The sequence below is a fragment of the Clinocottus analis genome, unplaced genomic scaffold (genome assembly GCF_023055335.1).
Source record: "Clinocottus analis isolate CAN_PGR_092001 unplaced genomic scaffold, fCliAna1.0.p SCAF_9, whole genome shotgun sequence".
Classification (NCBI taxonomy): domain Eukaryota; kingdom Metazoa; phylum Chordata; class Actinopteri; order Perciformes; family Cottidae; genus Clinocottus; species Clinocottus analis.
This window is the reverse complement of record NW_027176251.1, coordinates 19,089,084-19,117,071: the sequence shown is the minus strand read 5'-3', so window position 1 is coordinate 19,117,071 and position 27,988 is coordinate 19,089,084. Positions and strand designations below refer to the sequence as shown.

Here is a 27,988-nt window from a genome sequence, read left to right as displayed (position 1 = left end):
ACACACACACACACACACACACACACACACACACACACTGCAGTTTATTTGGACTAAACCCCAAATACACTGTCCTGCTGCCAAAAACATCAGTACAGCATCAAATGTGGATTAATCCGCTTCTGAAAATAGTTCCCTAACAAAGGTACGATGTCCTCTTGTTGAAAGATATTTTCAACAAGGGATTTGTAGCAGGAAGACAACAAGAAAAGCTCAAATGAAGAAGTAAAGTGAAGCGATCAACGAGCATGGCGGATCATGACCAGAAGCCTCTGAGTCTGGAAAGTCAAACATACTGACTAACTTATTTAGATCCACCTGCTTATGTCAATTCTGCTTGCAAAAAAAGCAAGATTGATACTGTCAAAAAACAAGATGGCGACGGACAAGATGTAAAATGCAAGGTTTCAAAATGATAGTCCACAAACTAATTGGGTTTGGTCACAGAGACCAACTCTTACATGCAGTCAATGATCGTGACAGAAGCTGACTGACATCGTCTGGGTCTTTTAATGGTGTTTGTTGACGGTAAGAACTAAGTTGCGTAACACCAGCCTCATCCTTAAACATTGCTGCCATTTAACACAATCATGCACTGCATTTAAACAAAAGTGGAATTTAAAAGTTTAAGAGTGTACACTGGGTAAATATAGACAGACGGCTTTGACAAGGAAAGAGAAGAAATTGTAATTTTTCCGAAACTCAAACCTTTAAGGCCTCTAAACACCACAACTATTATGTCCTGCTCATTTTATTGTGAAAGTGCATTTAGTATGTGCTGCCTTTGTCAAGGCTGAAGGGGATACAAGTTTGGCATCTTAATTTGTAGACTTTGAAGCCTCCTTGTTATTTCATGAATATAATTACAACTCAATCCGTTCTGCACAGCTTGATTGGTTGATTCCTTTTTTTTGTTACGTCTTTTTTGTCTGTCTTTTTTTATATTTATATTTATCTTTTGTATATGTAAGAACAGCAAAGACAAACTGGGGTTAAATTTCATTTACATGAAAATGTAAATGGCCATTAAAGCTGATTCTGATTCCTTTAGTCACCGACATTCCCAACAAAAAAGGACACAGCTTTTTTCTCACAGTTTGAAAAAAAAATATTGATGTGCCAATTCATTGCACACAAAAAACCACCCTGTAAAGACCTTTCGATTGGACGAGGTTTCATTAGACTCGCTGAGCACCAAACTGACACATGCTATTGTTCCTGGTTTGTCGACACTATTTACACTTCAGATTGTATTGGACAATTTAGTCGTTTTCATTAAATGCACTAAAGACTAAACGTATTGGCAACTCCCTGCATATGTGTTCTGCATAGCTCCTGTGAACAACTGGGGATCAATTAAGTAGATTTGCTAAGTGTTATTCACTCTGCCTTTGTTGGTACTGACTGAACCAAGAATGTGCAGTTGATGTTCACTCAGCTGTGAACAGAACGTGCAAACCAGAAAGATAAGTTATTCTTTTTGGGAGATACAGAGATTTAGTAAGGAACGGTTTGAAAAGCCAACAGCTACATCTAAATTCATTCATTTTTCTGACTGGGTTTTAGGTATTATAAAACATATATAGGTCTGCTCAACACATGTATGGAGTCAGTGGAAATATGTTTTAATGTTAGTAACATCTCATTAAATTTCAATCCCTGATAATATCCCCAAAGCCGAGTCGTCCAACAAGACACTGGGGTTCCAAATCCACAAGCAGAAACCACATCTTCGATTTCATTCCAAGTGAAAGTGCACAATGACAATATCTCAGCTGGGAAGGATTCAGCTCTGAAATGAATGGTGTACCAGGAGGCAGTCATAACAATGTACTGGTTGTAATAATTGATTAATTGTAATAATTAATCAATGTTTCATAATTACTCCCCACTTGTTTTAACGATTGCTAGATTAGACGTTTAAAGGACAAGGCCATCATCTTTCTATAGTGTTCACGTTGTCAGAAAGTCCCATGAAAGCAGCGATGACTGACTCCGCCTGTCTCTCTCTTTCTGACTCCACACCGTCTCTGAAGCCTCACATGTTAAACACGACTCTTTCATTTCCTAAAGCAGATGGACGCTGTCGTTTTAATCAAATGCAATGCATTTGTGGAGGCCTGTTTTCAGCAGCATTTGGTGCTGTGGTGAATGTTCAGGGCAGCAGGATGTGGGACTGAATCAAATTCAATTACAGTGTTCGTAGTGATAAACAGAGCAATACCGTGACTCATTGATACCTTGGTATGTTTGTTGGGGAACAATGGAGCTCTATGACACAGAGGAATAAGATACGCTGCGCTTTGGAATGCACACTGCCAACCTCCTTATCAAAAACATGAAGCGGGTTATAAGCATAAATAATGAGCCTCTGTCTTCCTGCTCTTAGCTATTTGCAAGACCAAATCTTCACCGTTGCCACTCGCTCGTCCCATCTCGGGCCCCGATGATGGGTCAGTCGCTCTACATCTCATCTTTACGACAGTCTGAGAAATTAAATCTACTAACTGAAGAAGTAAAAATAGATGAGGCGGTTCGAGGAAAATTGTGTACAACAAAATAAAAAAAACTACAACTGCAGCACTTAAGAACAAAGTAACTCTTTGAGTTTGTTATTGCATAGAACATTGTCCCAGGATAGATGAGGTGATGTTTTTTCTTCTTCTTTCTTTAAGAGGAAAGGAGTGTTCTCCTTTCTTTCCCATAAAGTAAAGGGAGCGTGTGAGGGATCAATTTTCTCCTCACAGGATAACTGCTGCATCGAGCTGCGACTGAATAACAAACTCATTCCAGCGCTTTGTGCAGGAGAAAGGGTCGTCTCCTTAATTCAACACTGGGTGAAAAAAAAAAGACAATACAAACAAAACAATCACAAATCGGGAATGTTTTTTAATCAGCTCGCCCTCTTTCAAAGCCTCAACGCTTGATGACTTTCCTCATGAGTTAAGCCATTAGCCGGGGTTGCAAATGGATGAGTTCCTCTGGGCAGGGAGATGGAGATGGAGGTCTATGTGTCTGGATGGCAGCGGAGGCAGAGGAGGGTGAAGAGGGGATGAGGGGCGCTTTCCAAGTTTGAGGGTTCTCTCTTGGTCGTCTTGTCAAATTGCAAATGGAGACGTCCCGCTGAGCGACGCTGCCGAGAATGTTTCACAGAGGGGGACAGAGTGAGGGCACGCTGACTGACAATGCAAACCCTAATGTCCCATTGTGAACACGAGGTGGGATAACCTGAGGGCCTGCAGGGGCCCTGATGAAGAAGAGCACAGAATGGAGGCATGGCTGAGAGAGAGGAGGAAGACGAATCGACAGGAGAAGACTGCAAAGGCTGCAAAGAGAGGAGAGTGTGACGTTTGGAATTGGATTGTGCAGGGGCGGGGGTGGGGGGGGGGTGGGGGGGGGATTTGGACAAAAACAAAAAACCCAGAAGTAAAGAGACGCAGGAGGCGGAGACAGCAGCGAGCCGAACAGCAGAGCGCAGCAGAGTGAGAGCAGCAATGACATTAAATCTGTGGCTGAAAACAGATGATTTCCCATTTAACACTCCATTGAGTTCTCCGTTATCCCGGGTCCTGCCTGGCACTGTGACGGCGCCACTGCTTTCCTTCTGTTTCACAATAACAACCCCTCAAACCATCCACCCTCCACAAACACACACACTAACACACAAACACCATCCTCTACACATCCCTCCCATTGTTCATCTACTGTACTGCTCAATATCCCGACCTCAAAGGCTTCCAGGACATTATTAGACAGCCTGCAGGATACTGAGTCGGGGGTGGCAATGGGGTTTGGGGGTTGGGGGTGGAGGTGGATGGTGTCCAAATAATAACAATCTACCACCCACGCCTCTCTCTGTAGCTCCAGTAATGGACCACAATGGACTCAATGGGAGGCACTGTCAACAGATGTTTTTTGTGTGGGGAAAATAATCAGGCAGCAAAGTGGTGAGGATGTTCTGACTTTTACACACAAACTGCGAAAGAGGGACAGAGGAAGTGAGGAGGAAGCTTAACAATCTGCGATTGGGTTGCAACAAAGAGGTTTGAAGGATGTTTTAAGATGTGTTAAGCATTCACTTCCCTGTATTAGTGTTCTTGCACCTCGCTGGTTTGAAGCAGGAGGGGTCAGCAACATTTGAATCAAAGTGATGCTGAGGGTTCCAGCAGGTAGTCGACTTTAAGTGTTCATGATAATACTTTTAAAGGTTTACTTTTGTAATGCTACCCATTGTGGTGATTGTCAAATTAATTACGACTCCAGCGATCATGCTGAAGGCAAATGCATGTCATCATACCACTAGAGGTTAACGTCTAACCTGTACTTCTCTTTTGGAAAATACAACAAGATGGATTGGATCAAAAAATGAGAAAGCTCATGAAATATTGGATGGATTTTGGTGATCTTCACCACCAGCTCAACATTTTCACTAATCCAGTATCCAGCAAATTTAATATATATGCTATGTATACAATTCATATCACTACTGTATTACATACATTGTGTAATACTTGAAGTAAAACAGGTAATTACTTAAATATAAAACATGTAAAAATGTCTTAAGTTTTGACTTCACTGACAGGGCCAACATCCCAAAGCAGCTAAAAAAAAGCTGAGGGAGGGGTTGATGAGATGAGGAAGAGGAAGATGAAGGCAATGGAGGCAGCCGGCCAGACGGAGCAATGGTAGGAGACGGTTGGGCGCTGACACCAATCCTGGGTGTCGGTAATGAGACACAGTGGCAGTCTTGGCCCGCTTTAGGAGTGTTTGCCAAACAAAAAGTGTTAACTCAATTAAAGGCCAGATTTCCCCCAGGAAGAAGGGAAAAGTGAAATTATCCCTGCTTGTTAAACCTGCCACTTAATTTCACTCAAATTATTACTTATGATCCCAGGGACCCCTAGGCTAATTGTTTCTCTCCCTTCCTTCCCTTCCCTCCTTCTGCCTTCTGCTTAGTTTGCGGTGACAGAAAGAAGCTGTTCCATCAGCTCTGGTAAATGGCTTCATCAGGGAGAAGCTGTGAGCTCCCTCTGCTTTGGCGACTGTCGCTGTAGTCATCATGTCACTTTGTAAAATTAGCTCAAACTCTGGAAAGCACATTATGTGTTGAGGACACAAATCAAAATGATTTGCACACATTGCAAACAGGATACTTTATAGCATTTGTGGACAGTGAATGTTCTTTTGTTGGACTCGCATCAAAAGAGCAGCTAAAGCTGAGGCTGCACCGGTGTCACCAAATGGTGAACAAATGAACAGTTTGTGAGTTATTTAGCGTGCAGTGACAACACCATTCTTGCTTTTTGTCTCATTTTACACCTTAAAGTCTGTAGTGACTGCACTGGAAATGCACAGAGAGGACTTTTAACTCGGAGATCGGTCTTTGTGATCTAAAGTGTTGTGGAGTTATTGTGATGTTTGGTTGGTGATGTATGACGTTACGTTCTTTACATTTGACTTAGTCTACATACGCATGTTAAACCTGACCGAGACACAGTGAGCCACAGCCGCCCCTCACTGAACCACCTGTTTTGGGAAAAGCTACATTTCCTATCTTAGTGTTGTAGGATTGAATCACAAATTAAATTCACCAAAATTATGGCAAAAAGGATTTCTTCCGAAAGAAGTGTTGTATTATAAACCCAGGAGGAGTCCACTGGTGTCTGAAGTGATTCTGGTTACAGTACACTGCATCGTTTGTGTTTCACTTAGTGACTTATTGATCCAGAAAGTCTGAATCTCTGAATAACTTCACCAAAATATGCTTGTCATAACCCGGCTCTTAGGCCATGACGAATGTGGAGGACAACATAAAGTTTATTTAGCTTACACCACGGTGTCAAACTGTCAAACTCATTTTAGTGAAGGGCCCACATGCTGCCCATTTTGATCTCAAGTGGGCCGAACCAGAAAAATCACAGCATAATAACACATAATTAACGACACTGTTTCTCTATGTTTAAATCATTGGTGAAGGTTTTTAGATGATAAACTCTATTTTAAGGTCTTTCAACAATGAACTAAAAACATGAAGACCAAAAATTCAGACATCAGCCTTCTGTTTATCTGCCTGGTTCTCCTCTGCAGATTCCCTCGCTTTGTGACGCGTTTGTGACGCCACTTTCATGACGTGATCCATGATTAACGACTTCCAACACAATAATACTAGTGCTCACATCAATTGCGACTGTGGATCAATGGTTTGCATGTCTGCCTGATAAGCAGAGGATGAGAGGTTTGAATCCTAGCTCTGATCATTTTAGTTTAAAAAAAAAAAAATTGTAATTTTTTTTTTTTTCTTCTTCTGTTGGACTGGACCCCTTGGCGGGCCGGATCTTTGACACAACTGGCTTACACAAATAAACAGGTAACGGTATGGAGTGTGGCAGTCGGTAGCATCAGTGATGTCAATGTGCATGTGTGTAAGTGTTGTCGTTGAAAACAAAAGAAAACAAAAACAAAACCAAAACAGGGCGGCAGCAACAGTCTGTCTCTCTCCACCAAACCTTGTGACGTTTTCAGTTTCCCAGCCCAGGTGATCTGCATCCCGCACACCTGCTACAATGCTACATTTACTTTTGTCATTGTTATGAGCAAACTATCACATCATTCTCCGTCTGTGGCAGAAAGGTCAACCTACAGTTACGTGACTCATCAATCAAGTTAATGTCAGCTACGCTCTTTTGCTAAACTAAGTAAGTAAACTAAGTGGTATTGCTGCTGTGAAGACAGAAGTGGATTTTAAAAAACATGTGTAGAAAGTGACACGCCATCCCTGACGTATCCCAAAGTGACGCCAGAGGGGTAACTACAGGGTGCGACTGCGTGAGCATGTGTTGAATACCCCAGACACTGTTTATGAATGCATTCAGTGTTGCAGGAAAACAAAGACAACAACGAATAAAGCTTGTTGATTGTCAGCAGAGTTGATGTTCCCTGTTATCTCATGCGGGCGGGAAACATTTCTCTCGTAGCTCTCAACATTTCCCGGGATCAGACTGGAGAGATATACATTATGCAGACGGACATTTTATGTTTTTTGTAACCGATGCAAGTCTATCCGCTTCCTCCTTGACTCACCCGGGTTGAGAGGGTTCTGTGCTGTTCATGCTGCAATGGCGATTGTGGACTGCGCACATGACGGACAACGAGCAATCGTTCAGCTGAGCTCTCATTAAAAGGCTCTATAATTACATGCGGAGGAAGTGGATATCAGTTAGTCTGATGAAACGCAGCTTTGACATTGAAAGAAAGGCTCATCCTGATGAAACTCCGCTCCGACGTTGAAAGAAAGGCCCTTCCTGAATGTCACCCACAGCTACGCCTTCTCGATAAATCCCCATTTCAAGGACTGCAAATGAAAAAAAAATGCGTTGGTTAGATTTCCACAGGATCACACACTCACATGTCCATGTATCCACCTGCACTCTCATTTCCCTCTATTTGCCCCATTCCTCATTCATATATGCTACCTGTTTCTTCCGTGAAAACACTCATTTTGCGCAGCAGTACACACACACACACACACACACACACACACACACACACGGATCTGACCTAGATCACTCTAACACATGCCTCAATACGCCCGCAGAAAATTCGTAGAGCACAATTTTCCGAACACGCTCCCTCGGCAGAGTCTTCAATCTTCCTGCCCCGAGGAAATCTTAAGCAGAGGATTAGCTTTTCCAATTTGAGAATTGAAACTTGCATCATTGTTCATATTTAATCAGGCGCTTGTTTCAAACCGACAACAACACAAAAAAAGAAAGGCTTGAGGAGGGCAGAGTGGGACTTTGTCACTGTGTGCTTTGCTGAAAAATGGATTGAGAACTCGCAGCATATGAGCAGCTGTAGTAATCTGACAGCAGAGAACGGTTGAAGACTCCACTGAATAGAGGAATGATTAAGAAAGAAAATCTATTAGGCGATGCTAATGAATTGAAGGAGTGAGAGATCTGTTCCTCTGAGGTGAGGATGCAGTCCAAGAAGAGATAATATAGCAGCAGCAGTCCACAACAAGCTGTTGGATCGTATGCTGATGACTCTGTAATACGCTGCTGCCCGTTATGCTGCGTTATTATACTGCTGAGTTCTGTGGCATTTTAGACTTCTTCATAAATTATTCATCCCTATCCACTGGTCTTCATTTAATGTTTTAGGTTTACTTAAGTGTTCACAAACATATTTGTTGTTGTTTCTTGGGCTCCACCGAGGGTGCGTAGAGTTTAGAGGAGATTGTTGCTGTCGTGGTTCGCAGATCTTATGTGCAGGTTTTGAAAAGAGACTGGAGACGGGAACGAGGAGAAATGTTGCTGGCTTTTATATGAAAAGGGCAGGACAGACTTGGAGTAACTTAGAGTAAGATGTAGTTATGAGGTTATGTTGCATAGCTGCACACAGACGTAGGAAAAATGCATTTTGAAAGAGTAAAATATTGACGTATTAACTGTAGGAAAGGTTGAACTGAATGTCCACCCACCTCATGACTTCCAGACCAGTGTCACCTGAACACGGCTGGTGCTATAGAAACAAGTTGGATGGATGTACAGTATAGTACTACCTGTTGTTTAAGGCTTCACGAAGGATGCTTGTCGTTTGGAGGGTAATGACATCAATGCAGGCGTTGACCTGCATTGATGTGATGTTTGACAGACCGGAGCTCAGCTTTGTGTCAGAGCCTCTAACTATTGATGTTTCAACTTGCTCAACACTAATCCGTTCGGGCATGCGACTGATACGATCCTGTTGCCATTTTCTCCGCCGTGCCTTAAACCGTAACAGCTCTTGCCTTTTGTGTCTTGATTCCTGTCAAGTGTCCCAGTACCATTCTGATACTGGGCTTTGCTATGTGTGTGCGTGTGTGTGTGTGTGTGTGTGTGTGTGTGTGTCTGTGTTAATGGCTTGTAGCGACCCTCTACTTGTCACCTCTGTCACTCTGGTCGGCAGACAGCAGTCATCTTCAGGACTCATTTCCTGGCGTCATATTATGGGCGTGTTCGCCGATGGGATGTGGAGAGACACATATTGTCATCACAAAGGAAAGCCAGCCATAGTAATGATTTGGTTTTACACAGTCAATTTCCTCTCCTATTGAGGAACATGATTGTGCTTCAATTGGAGAGGAATCTCTGCGGGGTAAATGTCGAGGCGCTGTCATCCTCTCTCCCCTTTTTTTTCTATTGTAAGTTCCCGCTCCTTTTTGACACACTTTATCTCGCTGACGAACAAAATTGCTGTTAATTTAACAGAGCTTCTTACATATGAAGGGAGTGGTCACCGGAGCCAAGCGTTGAAGGGAAAAGTGGTTGCCATGGAAAAGGGTTTTTGGAGAAAACATTTGCTTTCTGTGAAGTGAAAGGGTATAAAAGCCATCTGGAATCTTAGCCGCAGGCAGAGTAGCAGAAATAAACAAGAGCCTGGAGGCAGTCCGCTCTGCTCCGCTCTCACAGTCTGCTCCTTTATTTCTCAAAGGTTTATGTTTTCTTTTCAAGTGGATGCTGTAGAAAAGACTTTGACTGATGTGTGCCATTGAAGGGCCATATCTTTATTATGTTTCTGCTTCGAAGCCGCCAGCAGCCACGATTTGAGCTGGATTACTTTCTACCAATAAAGTTGTTTTGTGTAATGGAGATGGCACAACTCATTGTGAATAACTCCATGAATGCATCCAAATACAAGGTGATTCAAATCCAAAAGGATGTCTATCCATGCTGACTCCACAGCGTCACATCCGCCCTTTTGGTTCCACTTCACCTCATTATAACGCCTCTGTTGTGTTGAATTAAAACAAAACCATCGTCATGCTATTGTAGAATTATTGTGGACAGGTTGTTGACACAGCATATTTTTTATGCAATGTTCAAGACAGAAAGCACCTCAATATCACATCTTATTCAAGGGGAGATACAATGAGCCTAATGCAAGAACGTTCTCTTTTCATATTCTAAACTTCAGGTTTTTTTTAGCAGTGGCTTGAGGTAGTTTTTCGGTTACTGCTGCAGCTTTTATGTTTGAAAGACAGGCCCGTTCACGCTGCTGATGAGCTCAGCTTGTCAGGCTTCACAGACAGAACATGCATATTACGAAGCAATCCTCACTGGCTGTATAGTTCTATGAAGCAGCCCACTGCTCCCACTCCTTACGAGGGGTTAAATGCAGAGGTCAAATTTCATATATGTTTTAGTACGTCTGCGACGACTGTAATAAAGCTGATGAGCCGCGAGGAGGTGTGTGTTCGTGAGATTTGGTCATTTGCATAATCAGCACCGCTAAATTGTCGTATCAGGCTTCGTGAGCAGCTTCATTCACTCCAAATATTACCCGAGATAAGCAAGCTACACCACAGAGCTCCAAGTCCTGAAGTCAGCGGACCAAAATGCAGCAAGTTGAGCCGCTTCTGTCGCGTAGATGCCGAGGGCCAGAAACAATTAGAGGATACGAGCGACGTGCGGTCGGAGCAGAGCTGCTCTGTGACATCAAGTATCACACTGGCGGAACAGAGGTTGATACTGGAAAGTGTACTCGCTTGATCTGAAACTTTCAATCAACTCCGAGTTTATTTAAACTGCCGGGGTAGGGCTGGTGCCACATGAGCCACAGCAACATTGCCACACACATTTATGAATAATGATGCATCCATCTCCTCAGTATTTAGGATCACTGTGACTTTGTGTCCCTGTTAGCTGATGATGCTGCACGCTGTTGGGCCGCTGCTGCAGTTCATCCATTTTCAGGCCTTGTGGGCTGGGATACCTCCTCGTGCACGTCCCATCTGTCCCTTCACCTCTGACCTTTCGTGAAGCATTTGGGCTGACTGTTTTTTTCCAGACAGTGTTTGTGGTAACATCCGTATTCACAGTGTGAAACACTGAACACTAAGAACCTCTCCATACTACCCTCAAGCGTCGCACATCTACTTCATTTCTAACATGATATCTGGAGGAGTGAGTTGTTACACAGAGTTAGGTGGGCACAGTGGCGAGGTCTACCCCTTAATCTATGAAGTTGTCCAATAAGCAGACACCATTAATTCAAGTACCAATTAGTCTTGTCTCATTATCTGGAGAGACTCATCAGGGAGACTCTTGTGTTCCCCTCATGTGGCTCGACATCTCCTTCCTGAGCTGAGGCCCAGAAAACACAAATGACTGACAAGTGTAACAGCAGCATTTGCATCTTTTCATTTGCCCCTTTAGCCTTCAGGGATCTGTGACTCTCTCATTCTTAAGCAGAGTTCAGAGTCAGGGAGTTTGTATCCGTCGTATAAAGCCCATGAAGCACTTCATTTAGATATTACTGCCAATAGAGTGTTTTCATGCTGGTCTAGCTGATGTTTCCAAGGCTTTCTAAACACGATTCCTTACTCTCTTATTAGAGGTTGGCTCGGTAAAGGTCACATTTTAATAATATCTGTTTTGAAAAAGACATATTGGAAGAAAATTCTCTCTTTTACGCAGTTTTTTTCCTCTTCAAAACACTCTGCCAATGTTGTTGTGGTGGTGTCTGCTGTCTGCTGCTGACCTTACATCCTGATACAGAACAACACTTTGTGTGGGCTTCATTGCATCTTTCTGATGCACAGCAATATTTCCTGATGCGTAACATCAACCCTTTAGAGAGAGCGTAGTTTGTGCAGCGTTGCTATGCACACACAGTTGTCGAAGTAAAAGTTCAGCATATTGGGAGACACACAGATGTGTCTGAGCTGAGCTGAGGAATCAGTATCCCTGTCATGTCTGCAAACCACGGCGGCTCCAGATAGCAGCCGGGGAACAAGAAGCCTGTCTCTGTCTGCTGGTAGGAACCAGCAAAGCTTATTATTGCATACATATTATATACATATATATATTTTTGTATCCATCCAAAAAACAAGGTGTGAACAAAGGTTTAAGTAGCGGACTGTTTTCTGACAGGTCCAGAAAACCTCTTGCAGTCTCTGGTGGTCGCCAGGCAACTGCTGTTGCACAATGAATACTTTAAAATTGGAAAACAGCGAATTGTTGTTTTCGCACTTTGCGAACAATAAAGAACATGTTAATGAGTGAGCATTAGAGGTGTTGTTGGGAGCATTTGACTTAGCCAGGCTACCTGTTTGCCGTTGTTGCCTCAGCTGCTGGCTCGAGCATCATATTCAACATATGTATCCATACATATATCCATCCATCCATCCATTTTCATCCGCTTAGTCCGGGGTGGGGTCGCGGTGGCAGCAGGTCCGGCAGGCTGACCCAGACTCCCCTCTCACCTGCAACATTTACCAAGTCATTCCATTCTGGGGGATCCCGAGGCGTTCTACGGCAAGCCGAGAGATATAATCCCTCCAGTGTGTCCTGAGTCTTCCTCGGGGTCTCCTAGCAGTTGGACGTGCCTGGAAAACCTCTAATGGGAGGCAGCGTGTATATATATATATATATATATATATATATATATATATATATATATATATATATATATATATATATATAAAACTATAAACAACCATACAACCATATACTGACACAATTATACGTACAAGTAATTACAGAACTCAATACACAATTAATATAAAATGTATTATCAGTGCCTGAATGTATCATGAAAAACAATCAAAACAAATATTCCGAACCAGCCGTGTCAGTATTGGTGTCAACTTGAGAGTCAGTGTGTGAGTCATGGTGGCAAAATGTCATCTTCTGAACTAATTAGAGGAGGAAGTTTTAAGTACTTTGTGCTATGGGAAAGAAAATCCAATCAGCATATTTCCCAAAATGTCAAACTTTCGCTGGAAAAGCTAGCACATAGTGCTAAACCTGCTCGTCAACACCGGCTATGCAGCAACAACCGCACAGCTCCAGCTCAGCAGCAGCCTCCCTCCTTCAGCGTCGTCGCCGGGTGTGTTTAGCTGCAGCGCTCCTGGACTCTGAGGTGTTTTGGCAGCAGTGTGTAGTCCCACGTAGTACGTCACAGAAATGTAGACTTAGTTGCAATAATGAGTCTAAAAGTGTAGCTGCTCCGCTGCCGGCGGAGGCAGCTGTTTGTGTCCAAACCCAAACGTGTCCGTGAGATGGACAACCGAAAAATGAAGCTGAAATTGAATTGACTTCAATTTATTTGTATCGCTCTAAATCACAAATCATAACCGCCCGTTACTTCCCTGCCTCCGCCGTCATCGTGCTCAAGGCCGCAGCGCCCACTGAGGACATGAAGTCATGCTGGCTGTGTTTCCAGGAAGGTGTGTGTGTGTGTGTGTGTGTGTGTGTGTGTGTGTGTGTGTGTGTGTGTGTGTGTGTGTGTGTGTGCGTGTGTGCAGTCGTATGAATCAGTGATCTCCTTACTTTTTGAAATGTAGGTTTTCATATTTCAGATCCAGTGGTGGACAACAGAAGGACATGAAACTGGAACAGATTTTTTTTTCTGTTCTCATAAAGTGTTATTCTCCCTGACTCCACGCTAGATGACATATTGTGGACACGTCGCATTCATCTCACACATAGAGGAGCAAAGGATACTCAGTAATAATACAGGAAGGGCAACATACAGAGGATACATATATGAATGTATGTCTTTACAATGTGTGACAGCACACAAACCAAACTTCTGCAGTAGATAAAATGTGCAAACAAAGAGGATCACAGTTTGACTTTAGTGCAACACAAAAAAATTTCAGCTTTGAGGCTTCAAATAGAGATCACGAGTCGAGCAAAATTATCACTCTCACTGCTTAATGCATCAGTAATTTCACTCGCTGACAGGGACTATTCTTCCACCTTTATATTAGATAATGACGTGCGTTTTAAAAGAAAACAGAAAAAAAACGTTTTTCTACTTTCACACGAGTAGCATTTTGACAGCCAAACTTTTTTCTTTGGCATGGTGGAGTATTTTTTCCTATTTTTACTGCACCTTTTCTACCGAGATTGTACCTTACACTGGATGGTGTACAGGTGTGGGCGTGTGAAGAGTCTGGCCTAAAATTGTCTCTTAAAATCTGTGGCGACGCACTGGAACACCATGTGGGATGGGAAGTGAAAGCTACACGGTGCCGGATGGAAATGAGAGCGGAGCGTGAGGGCATCCAGACTAGAGGCTGGCTGGTGAGAGCACATTTTAATCAGAGAGGCTGGTAGCAACAGCAGCGAGGCCCCCGAGGGGCCCGGGCATCACATCGCATTATAACACAACCCAAACAGAGGCGCCAAAATGGCCGAGCCTGAAATAACAGATAACCCTGCCAAATCGCATCATCATCCAACCCGCTGCGGTCTTAATCTGCCTCATCCTCCCGCACTAATGAAGCTAATGGAGGGAATAAGTGACATGCTCTTTCTTCTCTCTCTCTCTCACTGTCACTGTCGTCTCTTTAATGGTGTCGCTGCTGATGACGGAGACAAGTACCCAACTCTGCTCTTCGCTGCCTGTGTTTATTTTTGGGTATGGACATGAAAAAGAAGAAAAAAAGTAAAGATGTAAAATAGATACATGCAGATATTCGGGTCATGTCTGCATATAGTCATTGTGTACCAAAGGAAATGTGTTCATATTTGCTAATATTAACTGTATTCATTAAAACAGCCTCCGTCTTATATTACTCTGAAATAAGTGACTGCTAATAATCCAAAATTAAATTATAACGAAACTTTGACTCTATGTTTTTCATGTCTAAGAAGTTATTAGTCGAAGTCATGACTAAATAATGACTATTTACTACAGATTATAGTTCTGTTTAATATTTAATATTTAGTCAAACATGAATAAAAAACTCTTTGGGAAGACTCTTTTTCAAGAGTGTCCCAAGACAGGCAGCAGCACAAATATCACATCTAAACATTTACATTTAAAGTAAAACATTCCCAAATTATAAGATATTAAAACTTAGTCTTCAACACACAAAACATCCACAGCCAGAGTCACTTCCAAGTTATAAACCCTTGTATGGAGTTCATTTTTTTGTTACTCAGCAGGTGTTGTGGGTCTGTTGGACCCGCTGTATTTTGGGGTTTTCAATTCGACACAATCAAACAATTTTATGTTAAAATACTCAAGAAATGTTTTCTTCATCCCAATTAGAAGCAATATAAACAGCAAATAAGGTTAATTATTTACTTCAGGTACACAATTTCCACACTTTTATTAGCCCGAACAGCCTGTATGTAATATCAATGTGTAGAAAATGAGCCAAGGCCAATAAGTCTGAGTTTGAAAAAATAATGAATCATATTATTTTTGTTTTGATGAAAAATGAAAAGTACTTTAAGTCCGACCAGTGAGACCGGCTTCCAAAGAGTCGCATGATTCTGCAAACACTGGAACAGCATCGTCAGATGCTCTTCTTCACAGTTCAGCCTGCACTGCAGAGTGTTAGAATAAGTTCCTCAGAGCAAAGAGAACAACGTCCAGTTCTTCTTTGTTGGATGTAGTTTGATTGGTAAGAAGGAGGAAACATGAACAGCCTTATAGATACAAATATGGCCGAACATCCAACCACATTACAGCATGATCTCAGTCCCACTGTACGCTGGAGATTTCATTTCAACCAGAAGAGACTTGTTTCAGAGTTTAACAATAATTTCTTACAATTGCGTATTTTTGAATAGTGCAAAGTCTTTTGGCGATTGGACTCCATCCTGACTTAGGATAAGCAACGGGTAGTGATGCTGACATCTGCGCCATCATAATCCCCCTCTGGAGTCCAGACTCTGGTGGTGGTGTTGAAGAAGGAAGTTGTTGTAACCTGATGATGAATGATGGGCAGGACTGAATGCTCATGTGGTGGGGGAGGGTCGCATCGGTTGGAGCTGAAATGACAGCTGACAGCAAGCAGAGCGGGGAAACTATTTCAAAGTTTGACAGCAACACTGTGATTGGCTTACGGAAATTCTGCCGTCGCCAACTGGTTGGTTCATTCAACATACACGCCCCCAATCAGCTGATGACGTAATCGCTGTGAGACTCGGACTGAGCTTCATGAATGAACCAGAGAGTAGGGATTGTCTTCCTTACTGAATTTACGCTTGAGCTTCATTGATATTGAGATCCCATTGTGCTTCATCGGTGAGCTAATGAGGTGGAGCTGATTTTTGACAAATAACCCTCCAAACAAATCAGCAAAATACAGAGTTTGTCCATTTATTTTAGAATCTGGAGGACAACATCTGTGAATATTCCATCCAAAATTGTGACAAATCACCGCAAGAAAATACATTGTGTGCCCAAATCCTTGTCACATCATTTATTTTTCTATGTATCCATTGTTTTTTTTTGTTGCTTGTGCTAATGTGAAAATTAAGACCTCATTTCCCATAAATCTTGTGGGCTCATAAAAGCTACTTAAAAGTGCTCCAACTTCAGAAATGTTCTAACTGGATTTCACTCTGTTATCTCCTCTGTCCTTTTGTTAGCCGGCTCTGCTTTGAGTTAGTTAATCCAATCTGTTCTTTTGTAGAACTTAGTTTGTTCTGCTGTTGCATTGTTGCAATTCAAGTCAAGTGTATTCATGTAGCCCAATATCACAAATCACAGATCCCCCTCGAGGGACGTGCACTCTCGGGCTGATTTGTGTTTGTTACTGCAGTTGAAATGAGGAAAATAATGATTTTATTGCATGCAAGCTCTGTGGATGAAGCTGATTATGCATGTGCACAGAAGCTGCTCCCTGTGTGGTTGAGGGCAGTGAGTGCTCTCTGAAGTGCAGTATTATAAGTTAATTATCACAAGATCATTCACATGGTGATATGGCAGTGCTTTGTATATGGTGTTTTGATTACTTATGAAGTGCAAAGGCATCGATACTGTTGTCATATGCACACTGCCAGTGTAAATCAGTTTGGACTACATAATGCAGTTTGATCTAAGCCATAATGTATTATTACATTTAAATTAAGTATTATTTACTGTGAAATTTACTGTAAAGTATTTCCCAGTAAAATACTGTACTGTACAGTAGTCAAAGTTTTACTGTAAACAATATATATATATATATATATATATATATATATATATATATATATATATATATATATATATAACAGCAACACTATTTCTTATACAGCACATATAATCTGATCTCACCAGTCAGATAGAGTTTTATATATATATATATATATATATATATATATATATATATATATATATATATATATATATATATATATATATATATATATATATATACACACAGTAGTGCTGTGGTAAAATCACAGATACCAATAATCTACTTTATCTACTGTTGTTATATACACTGTGTTTTCACAGTAAGTTACTTGTCAATGGCTGCCAGTTAATAACTGTCAATTTCACAGTGCGTTTTTTACAGTGTACGTTTATTACTTTCCTCATTTCAGCTGCAGGAGCTGTCCAGCAGTCTGGTGCTGGTCATGGTCATAACGGGGTAGAAAGTGTCCCCACAAAAAACTCCCACAAAACGCATCATTATTAGTTTGTAATTCAGGAAAGAAAAGAAAAAAGTGACCTCAGCAAAGAGGAAGATCCATTCAACATGAGATATGTACTTTGTAACCGTAAAGATCTGCCATCATATGCTGGACTGCTGCCGACAAGAAGTTCCAAGTTACACCACTGAGATAAGCAGAATTTAGCCTCCAGTGAACTAAATAGAACCATTATAATTGGCACCACTTCCTGAACCTTTGTAAGACTGCATTGTTCCTGTTACTACTCATTTGTTAATGTGGTTCAGATAGCTCGTTCCATTGAGGATCCAAATCCAGGATGACCTCTGTTATTCGTTAAAAACACAACCTCTCACATGATTAATAGTCAGTCATTTAAAACAGAAAATAGCTTCATCTCTGCTGTATTTGAACATGACAACATTTGGTTTCTTCAACCCTTCTCTGTCATCCCTCGTTGTAAATGTCAATAAAGCCCATCTCATAGCACAGGTGCTGTCATTTACTACGGTTTGTGTCAGTCAGTTGTCCTTATACTTCCTCTTTTGTTAGCTTTCTGTTAGCATCTCTTATGTTAACAGGTCGGTTTTGACCCATGTCATAAATCAGCTGTAAAATACACTGAAAACAATTGTCTATCGTCCCATTTGTTTCCCATCTCTTGGTTACCTTGTTAGGCTTCCTTATCCATGAAAATATTGTTGTATGTTTTATTTGAGCCTCTGGGCATTTTCTTTGTCAATATACCACTCAATTAAAAAATGGTAAAAAGAACCTCAAGTAAATCATATAAATACATAATAAATATTACTAAGAGTATTAGAACACATCTCTTAAATAAACTTGTTTTATTTATTTTTTCAATTTAATATTATTAACTATAGTAACATTAATGGTGTTACGGATCAATTTCAACCTTTTTCTTGATATTTACTACAAAAAAAAGGCTAAAAAGTATTTTAATACAAACTTTAATACAAACACACAATGAAAAGCAGAACAAGTCGTAATATAATATATAGATTTGTGAGGTCAAACAAACAACCAATCAAGCAAATCTTATTTTTATAGAAACCGACTAACAACACAAAGGTCATCATTTCAACCAGAGCATTTTATAATGCGGCGAAACAACATGTTTTTGTTTTATTTTGTTGAAATAGAGTTTCCTGACAAAGTCAAATAGCCTTGATGCAATAAACAAATGAATGTGGTTCTTTCATGCATTTAGAAACCTAAAACGGCTCGGTGCCGACCCGAACACAAGAAGTTAAACCCTCACGCTACTTTGGTTCTATTTCGTTTCTATTTCTATGTTAAATCCATGTACCTCCAGGTATCTAGGAAAAGTTACCAAAATGAAAAAAAAAAATCTTTGATCCTTTTGAGATACTTTTCTAATGTTAAGGACGCTGTTATATAAAGCCTGACTCTCAAACAAGAAGCAGGCTCAGGCTGTTAAAAACACTGGTCAGGGCCTTATACACCTCATATCTACACCTCATATACACCTCATATCTACACCTCATATACATCTCATATCTACACCTCATATACACCTTATATCTACGACTAATGGAGCTTCTTTTAATTCCAGAAACGAGATTTCTGTTGTTGTGAAACGAAGAATCTTTACACCTTAGCTGTGAAATTCCACATGACTTCCACACTCTTCTTCCTTTCAAAAAATACCAAACACTTTGTGTTTCTGTAACGGCTTGGAGTAGTTATGTGCAGAAGCTTACAGAAAGAGCTTTTTATAAAAAAAATCTAACACCTGTGTGGTTTTTTGTAGAGAACCGTTAAAACCGTCTGATTCCCTGTGAATGCAGGCAATGTGTTATTTGGTCTTGTACGTAGTGTGTGTGTGTGTGTGTGTGTGTGTGTGTGTGTGTGTGTGTGTGTGTGTGTGTGTGAGCATGCATGCATGCTTGTGGCTGTAATTGCATGATGCACATGCACATATGAATAGGGAGTGTGAACATGTCTCCTCGGGATGGATGCACAAGGTCACCAGTCATCAGCGCTCTGCAGCATGAGTCCGATCTTGCATCCGTGTGTCTACATGCACATCACACTGGTACTTATCATACACACCAGAATCCACATAAGTAACTCTTGTTTGAAGCTGTAATACAACATTTACAAAAGAACAGATGAGCTGTCTTATTGCCAGTTTTGATTTATAGTATTTATTTAACCAGTATTGTATAGGGACAAGTATATGGCATGAACCACTGCAACATAATATAAACAATTTAGAACCGGTACAAGGCTGTTCCATTAGTGTGTGAGTGCATGTGAATGGGCGTTTGGATTAGATCCTGAGAGGCCAGTTGGCACCTCGTATAGCCGACTCTGAATGGCTGACTGTGGACATGCATTGTAAAGAAAGACGCCATTTACATGCAAGTCCATTTTCCATAGAGGCACACTGGAGCCACATACTGCGAGAGTTGCAATGAGGGTGAGTGTCAGTGGTTGTCAGGGGTAACGGTGGGGGATGGGAAACGTGCTCTGGATCCTTTTTTTGAAGATGTGAGTGAGGCATGTTGAACCTGTAGAGGATGTTATGCTGTTGGTCGTTCACGGTAAGGCCAGAGGTTCACTCATGTCATCTGTTTAGCACCGATGGTTTAGGAGCCAATATAGTTTTGTAGGTGCACTGGAGCCGGTGATGGTGTTTATTGAGAGTAATCTATATATTCTTTTAATAGAATAGATTCGATACTGGTTGGTGGAGCGACTGTGCAGGGTCACTCCCAAGTGTAAATCAACTCAAAACATCTCCATAAGACTGACGTTCAGCAAGAGCATGTAGATTAGTTTGAAATAAAACAACATCAGTAATGGCGGCATGAGGTCGCCACTGAAGATGCATCATTTTACAGTGATGAAGAGTTTTCTACATCCCTACATTTTAATGGGATCTTTAAAGCAACAGCAAACTGTGCTGTACGTATCTATCACTCTGCCAGTGTGCTTCTTCTTTCTTTTATAAAATAACATTACCTTGTCCCAAATAAGTGTGGAATTACGAGGATGTTTGAAAATAAAGAGATAAGGCAGGGTTTGATTCACATGGAGTTGTTTTGGTGATGTGATGGAGTTCCTTTCAGCTCGAGGTGCTGTCCAACAGTCTGGTGCTGAACGAGGCCCAGTATCAGTCTGCATTCCCTAATGCTTTTTTCAATTGGAGTGACACACACTATCTGCAAACGCAGCGTGCTTTTCCTTAAAGCCGGATGCGAGTGGAGATACTAATAGGTAACTGACTCACTTTTCGCTTCACTGTCCCTCCTGACACCAGAGAATATGCTATGCTCTGGATAAAATAATTTGTGACATATCAGAACAGCTTGTGTGCACAGTGCTGAGAATAGCAAGAATAGCTGCTGGCAGTGAGTGACCTAGTCATGACTAAGGCCTCTGAGAGATTCCAAAAGAGTACAAAACATGCTCAATTTTTAATCCCTTCAAGTGGCAGGGAGGAGGAGTCCAAGTAGCCACAGAGGAGGGTAGGAGGGTACAGAGCGGCTTTGGGCAGTCGGCCTTGTGCTAAACCTCCCTCCCACACACACACACACACACACACTTCTCCTATACCTTCTTCCCCCGGCTTGATCCCGAGTGCGCCCTCATCTCTCAAGGTGTTTATGTTTCAATCAAAAGAGCCAGAGCAGCGTGACCACAGCTTTCTGCGTGTCCAGCTGTCGCCACCCATCACCACTTTAGGAATCAACCATGAAAAACGTCACCTCGCCAATCACCTGTTCCCCCCTTTCTTTCTGCTATTACTAACCTGGACTCTGGAAGCCTTCTATTGGCCTTGTGTACTGCTTTCTAAGAGGAAGTTTAAAATGAATCCATCACAGTCCCCCGTGACATTATTTTACAGTAAGAAGGGCAAGGATCAACCTCTAGCTATTTGTATATTGTGTTTGAAAATCCTTGACACGCAATTTAACTGACACAATCTTGACAAAACATGGGCAGCGAGGCCTCTTCTGGTCCCAGACGACTGTGAGCGTCACAATGGGTCAATAGTGTTCATGTGGGAATCAGATGATTGACTGTAGAGTATGAGCCAATAAGATAAAGGATCCACTTTTATGACAGAAAAGAATCTGTGAATAGTATGCAAGCCAAGACGTTGCATTAAGACGAGGTTAAGTTGGATGGTTTGGGTCCTAATTACTACTCTGTTAAGGTTAAATGACCATCGTCATCATAGTTACAATAAATGAATACATGGTTAAGGTTTGGGAAACACCATGGTCATGAAAAGAAAACAATGTTCAAAATCTGAATTGTTCTTAAATGATAAAAGAAGGTCATTAGCCATGGTACTGCTGGGGAACGTGGCGATGCAGGGAGGTCTGAAGGAACCGCTTGAATAGATGTCAGCGTTGCCACCTTGTTGACTTCCTCACTTGATTTAGGGACTTTTAGAACTAAAGCTGAAAGTGAAACTAGGGGTCATCACTGACCTCTGGTTACCATATTGTGACCGCGATAAGGCTTTTTGTTGGATGATGTCTGGGGGGGGGAATAGCATTGAGCTAGATATGTCAGTGTCTAAACCAGGTTTTTTTACGTGGTTGCATCCCGGTGTTCACATGATCAAAGAACAACCACGTTGAGTGGTACACATCCATCCATTATTGTCTTCTGCACCAGGCTCCGGGGTGGGGGCTTTGTCAGGGCCTGGGTATTATAGCACGTCCTAAAACTGTTGAAATCAATCTGAGTTTAGGAGATTTAATAATCTCTGTCACTCTCCGTGAGATGAGCAGCAGAGAGAAAGACAGAGAGGAGAGAGGAGAGAGAGAGAAGAGAGAGAGAGAGAGAGAGAGAGAGAGAAGAGCGAGAGAGAGAGGGAGAGAGAGAGAGAGAGGAGGGAGGCAACAATGAGGTGGAAAAATAGACAGCGTCAGGGGTAATTCTCATATTGGCTGACACAAGGGAAAAGCAGCTTTTAAAGCATTTAGCTTTAATTTCATTCAGGAGTGACATAATTGATTTTAATGAGATGTTTATAGAGTGAAGTGCCGGTGTTGCTAAATCATTTGCGACTGCCTGACGGGTACTTGTGAGGCCTGCACTGGGGAGATGCGGAGAGACACACAAACCTCTGCTGCCAGAACTCCTCCCGCAAGCCTCCACTCATCTTCACTCACTCACTCACGGCCGCACACAACGGAACGCATTTTGACTGCGTATTTGAATCAAGCATATTTAATTCATGAAATACTTTTCAGAACTTCAACACTGTATCGACTGAAATGCTTCAACTGGATTGTCAGTTTATCATGGTCTGTGGCAGCCCCCGCCAACCGGGGCAAGAAGTTAGATTCTATACTACCCAACAAATCCCATTGACTTCTGCGGTACGGAGCATCAGAGCTGTGACTGACAGGGTGTCACATTGCTATTACGAGGTCCCCCGTGGGCCTGTGTGGCTTATAGCGGAGAGAACGGATGTCAGTGTGAACAACACGGAGCTGCTGCTCCTGCCCCTCAGCGCTGAGAGAAAGACTGGGCGCCATGAAGCTAGCAGTCACACAAAGTCTTTCCCACCCAAACACACAAAGCGGCAATGAGCTAAAGTAGGTTTTTTGGAAGCCCCGTGTTAGAGAAGGTCCTCACACGGAAAATCAGGATTGGTCATGATTTCATACACGTGTGTTTGCGCGTCCTTGGAAGAACTTCTTGCAGTTTTGCAAATGATGGACTGGTGTCAAGGCGTCAAGACAAACCTGAAGAGAAGGCGTTTGTTGATGATCAGGACTTTGTGACTGGTAAAAGACAGGATGTGAAGAGAAGTTTCGAGTGTCAGTTTGTTTCTAAATAAATACTTTAAGACATCGAAACCCAACCCAACCTCAACCTAAGGTCGCTGTGTGACCGGAGGAACTTTCCCCAGGGACAAGGAACCTTTCAAAGAACTCGTTGCTAATCAATCAGCTTTAGATAAGGGTCTAAATCAACTTCTGGAGTCATTTCACCATCCCCGGTCAGAGGGCAGTACTTTCTAAAATCACAGCAACTCTCAGGATGAGGTTTGCAAGGATGGCCGTCACTGATTGGTCAAACACAAACAGGGCCATTGCTTCAACTTGTGTACACCTTCATTCATTGAATAAGAAAGAACTCTGATACCGATTTAGGACCATTTTTACGACAATGGGGAAGACATTATAAATAGGTTTAGTAAGGCGGTTATCTTTCCGCTTCATTTAAAAAAAAGAGAGAGCGATGGCATGAGCGATCTGAGAGGGTAAGAGATAGACGAGAGAAAGACAGCAAGGCAGTGCCGTAAATCAGAGAACATAGCTAGCATTCTAAAGCGCAAATAAATAACCATCAAACAATCAACAGATGATGTACTGTGAAGACAGATGCACCTAGATTCATTCTCCTCCTCAGCATTTCATTCATACCTGTGTCAGGAAATGGCATGCGGCAGCACAAGTTGTGGCAGTGAAATAAAAGCTGAGCTTTATCTTTCTTTCAACAGGTTTTTTAGATGAAACAGGCGAGCTCACTGAACTGCAGGCTGCAAAATGCGTTTGCCGCTGCAACCTCCAGCAGCCCTCGTCTTACTTTCTCCTACGTCAGCAGACTAATTTGCCTAAATTTTGCAGGTCTTTAGCCCTCTATGGTAATGCAGACAGCAAGTGGCTTAAGGGAGCTTTTGGTTCCTCTAAAAGTTTTGCCTGGACTAAAATGACCGAGAACTTATTTGTAGAAACGTGGCACATGAAAAACAGTCTTATGAATATGCTGTGCAATGGTCATTTCTCATGTTTTTTGAAGGGCTCTGACAATTGATGTCATCCTCATATCAATCATTTTGACAACCTTTTATGTTTTCTACTTGTCGATAAATCCCATTTGAATACATGTAGATTCATATTTACTATCACTGCAATAATGTGTGTAATAAAAACCTGATGTCATATTGCATTAGTTTTATCCAAAAACTGATTAGTACATCTTTCCTGATCAGTACTGCACATATTGGGCAAAGGTAAATGATGAAGTGAAGTTATCATATGGTAAAATATAATCTTGTAAAAATGCAGTTTCTGGCCATACATTTAAATAAATCCATTTGTTTGAAGGATATGTTTTTACAGCAATATAAAATAGATATTAGAGAGAGGAGTAGGATCTGCTTAGCTTTGAACACAATGAAATTGGATCTGTACAAGTTAAGGTATCGGAATTGGAAAGGAAAAATGGTATCTGAACATCTCCACTTATATCCCCGAAAATCTAAAAACAAAACCAGACAAAACAAAAATGTTTCCAATGAATACAATTCTCTTCATTATGGATCCTTCACAACACAAGCTTTCCTCCAGTACAACACCCAGGAGGAAATACATTCTCCTGGCCACACACCAACATCTTCACTTGCACACAAGACACTTGACAGTACAGCATGTAGCATGACCAATTCCACAACCAGTACAGCATCGATTATTTCTAAAATAAGTGCAAAGTCAGTTAAATTGGGTCATATCCATCATATCACTGCCGGTTGACACCCGTATCTGCGAAACGATGCTGCACGATCCCCAACGCGCACACTTAACAGCCTCCAGGTGACACCCACACTGCAATAAATTCACACTCCCTTTGCTTCAACACTTTCTTCTAACACCGATTATTAATACCTCACACTCCCGCGGGCACCCACTGGAACCGGTCTGAATTTCTGGAAGGCAAGCTTATTGACAGTGATTGATTTTGAAACATCTCCGGACATCTCCCGTGCATGTGGATCCAGCTACACACAGACACACACACACACACACACACACACACACACACACACAGACACATACACACACAGACACATACATCTAAACAAACAGACGTGTTGAACAGCCGCTGGAATGTCTTCACCGTGCTCCTACAGCCAAACTGGCAACTTTAAGCCGCAGCCTTCCTTCCGCTCAATCAGGGCTGAAATGGGGGAAGATGGGAGGTTTGGGAGTGATTTCTTCCTGCAGGACAATGCTTTCCCGAGCACCTCAGGGCACGATTTCCATGCGACTACGGAGCAGAGCTGTTTTGATTGCTTTTCAATCAAGCGAGACAAACACTAATTAGATTTTTCTTTTTTGAGGAACTGCAGAATTATAGGCTTCTTTCATGAAGCGTGGATGACTGGCACTTCTCTGATAGCTTCGGCGTCACTCGTCTGTTTGGAACAACTGTTTACTGTCAGGACTGTATTATAGAATTAGAAGAGGGAAAGGGAGGGAGACGGTACATTTGTGCGGCACACTGTCGGACCGGGAAAAGGGATGTGCAGCCTATCAAGCTTGAGAGCCTTTTTCTTTGTTGTAGATTGAATTTGCTTGAGCGGTCTCTTGTTGCTGTGTAACAAAAGGACAACATTGACACCATATTTTATTGACATGGAGCTTGCTGCTTTCGCTTCAACCCCCTGCTCCAGGTATCACTGGCTGTAAGCCCATTTACTGGAGGCACTTTTTGATGTCCACATCCTCACAATAGAGAACTAAAAACCTTCCAGTCATTTGGCATTGCAGAGATTAATTGAAAAAGCCCTGTGGCTCTCTTGTCCAGTGATCCCTATTGTGGGATTTTGTTTCTGAAATCATTTAACTATTTTAACTATAAATAAAAAATACACATTTGAGTTTTCTCGCATGATACATTTTCTGTTCCTTCACAATATGGTGTGTATTCCCTCTGATTGCGAAGAGAAAGGCTGAGTAAAGCTACCACAGACAGATCCAGATCCAATACATGCATCATGTAAAGTGTCACGTAGTGTTGTGTAACCGGACCGGGCCGACACACTGACTGTTCTTATGGATCAGGGGGATTTAAAATGCATTTGTTACTGTAAATGTAGTTCAGAACTGTTCTTTATGAATCCCCTTTGAGGCGTCCGTACTATTGCACTCACAAAACTGCACATATAATTTATCCTAGACTATATACATGATTTGACATGCATTAAGTGGTTCTGAAAGGCTTTTAAGAGTTGGCTGCCACCCTTTGATCTGTAAATTAGAGCTGCAGCTGGACAAGTATGTTCTACAGCACTATTTTCTCTCCGTCATTAGGTTTGCGGAAGACTCTTCTCTGGGACTATATGCTTTTTCCAAATACTAATAATAGCTTATATGTGGCAGGGAGAATACAGTGTATGGAATGTGCACTATTGTCCATTGTATTCATGCAGACTATTACATTTGCAAATATAGTAGCACAATGTATTATATAGTCCTATCTGTATAGCTTCTACATGAATGTCATATCTTAAACATCTCATTTATTGATATTTCTTTATGTGTTTTGCTCCTCTTTCATCCTGGATCTTATGCTTCTGTCACATGAAAATCTGCACCACGACTACTGATGAATGCACTTTACTGTTTTACATACTAGAGACCATCTTGTGATGAGATCACACCATCTGCGAGCCAGGGGCATAAAGTGTGTGTGTGTGTGTGTGTGTGTGTGTGTGTGTGTGGTGTGTGTGTGTGTGTGTGTGATGATGATGGGGGGTCTCAACTGAACACCGATAAAGTCCCGTGACTTCTTCGATGGTTGCAACGCGGTGGCGGCACAAAGACAGACAGACAGACAGATAAACCAAATACTCATGACCTCTTCTGTGGTAGTTCCTCTGCAGTGGGTATCTCCAGACCACATTGTGCCACGATGACTCACACACAGACTCACAAGGTGAAGAGAATAGCAGCGTCGCTGTGGCGCCTGGTAATATATATATATATATATATATATATATATATATATATATATATATATATATATATAGTCTTTGGCAAATGCGTTCCTATGCACCCCCCAAATGATACATAGTCTGCATATATTTCTCCTTTTCCTTTTTTTCCACAATTTATCTCCTTCCCCATTGACACAATAAATCTATTTCACTCAGTAATCCATACTCTGCAGAGCCACACGCCAGGGGATTTCATGTGAGTCTCTGATTCTGCTATCATGATATTGATATTTCTCTGATTCTGAACAGATCAAAGGTGCCGGGGGCGCGCTGATTTGTCGTGCGCTGTGTTCCATGCTAATGCCCCCCCCCCCTCCCCCCAAACTCCCCTTCTCTCTGTCTCTGCTTCCAGACGGACGCCGCGCTGATGTACGATGCCGTGCACGTGGTGGCCGTGGCTGTGCAGCAGTCTCAGCAGATCACTGTCAGCTCATTACAGTGCAACCGGCACAAGCCCTGGCGCTTCGGGAACCGCTTCATGGCCCTCATCAAAGAGGTAGCTGCTTCCCTTCCTGCTCCCCATGCCGTGTTCCCCCACCGCATACACAGCACCTTCACACTGGAACATGTGCTCTCAGGACAGCGCACAGAGACGGAATGCAAATGAGGCAGAGGCCGTCGGGGAAGAGGATAATAAATAGAAATTATTTATCTGTGTGTTTATTTATATGGAAATGTTTAGTTTCTTTTCAGCGTGTGTACGTACAAACTCCCGCAAAGGAGGGTAGCCATCTTGAGCCTGCTGCCTGAATTTCAGCATTAATCAGCCATGCAGAAACAAAAAGACAACCTTATCTAC

The 27,988-nt window shown here is 42.0% G+C and overlaps 1 protein-coding gene across 3 annotated transcripts in view; it reads left to right on the top strand.

Moving 5' to 3' along the window:
• grik2 (glutamate receptor, ionotropic, kainate 2) overlaps positions 1–27,988 on the top strand; it is a 231,871-nt gene that overhangs the window by 114,482 nt on the left and 89,401 nt on the right. For all 3 annotated transcript variants that reach the window (XM_068570047.1, XM_068570048.1, XM_068570049.1), the window contains exon 7: positions 27,542–27,685. In XM_068570047.1, the coding sequence (XP_068426148.1) occupies positions 27,542–27,685 (144 nt within the window). The remainder of the gene's footprint in view (positions 1–27,541; positions 27,686–27,988) is intronic.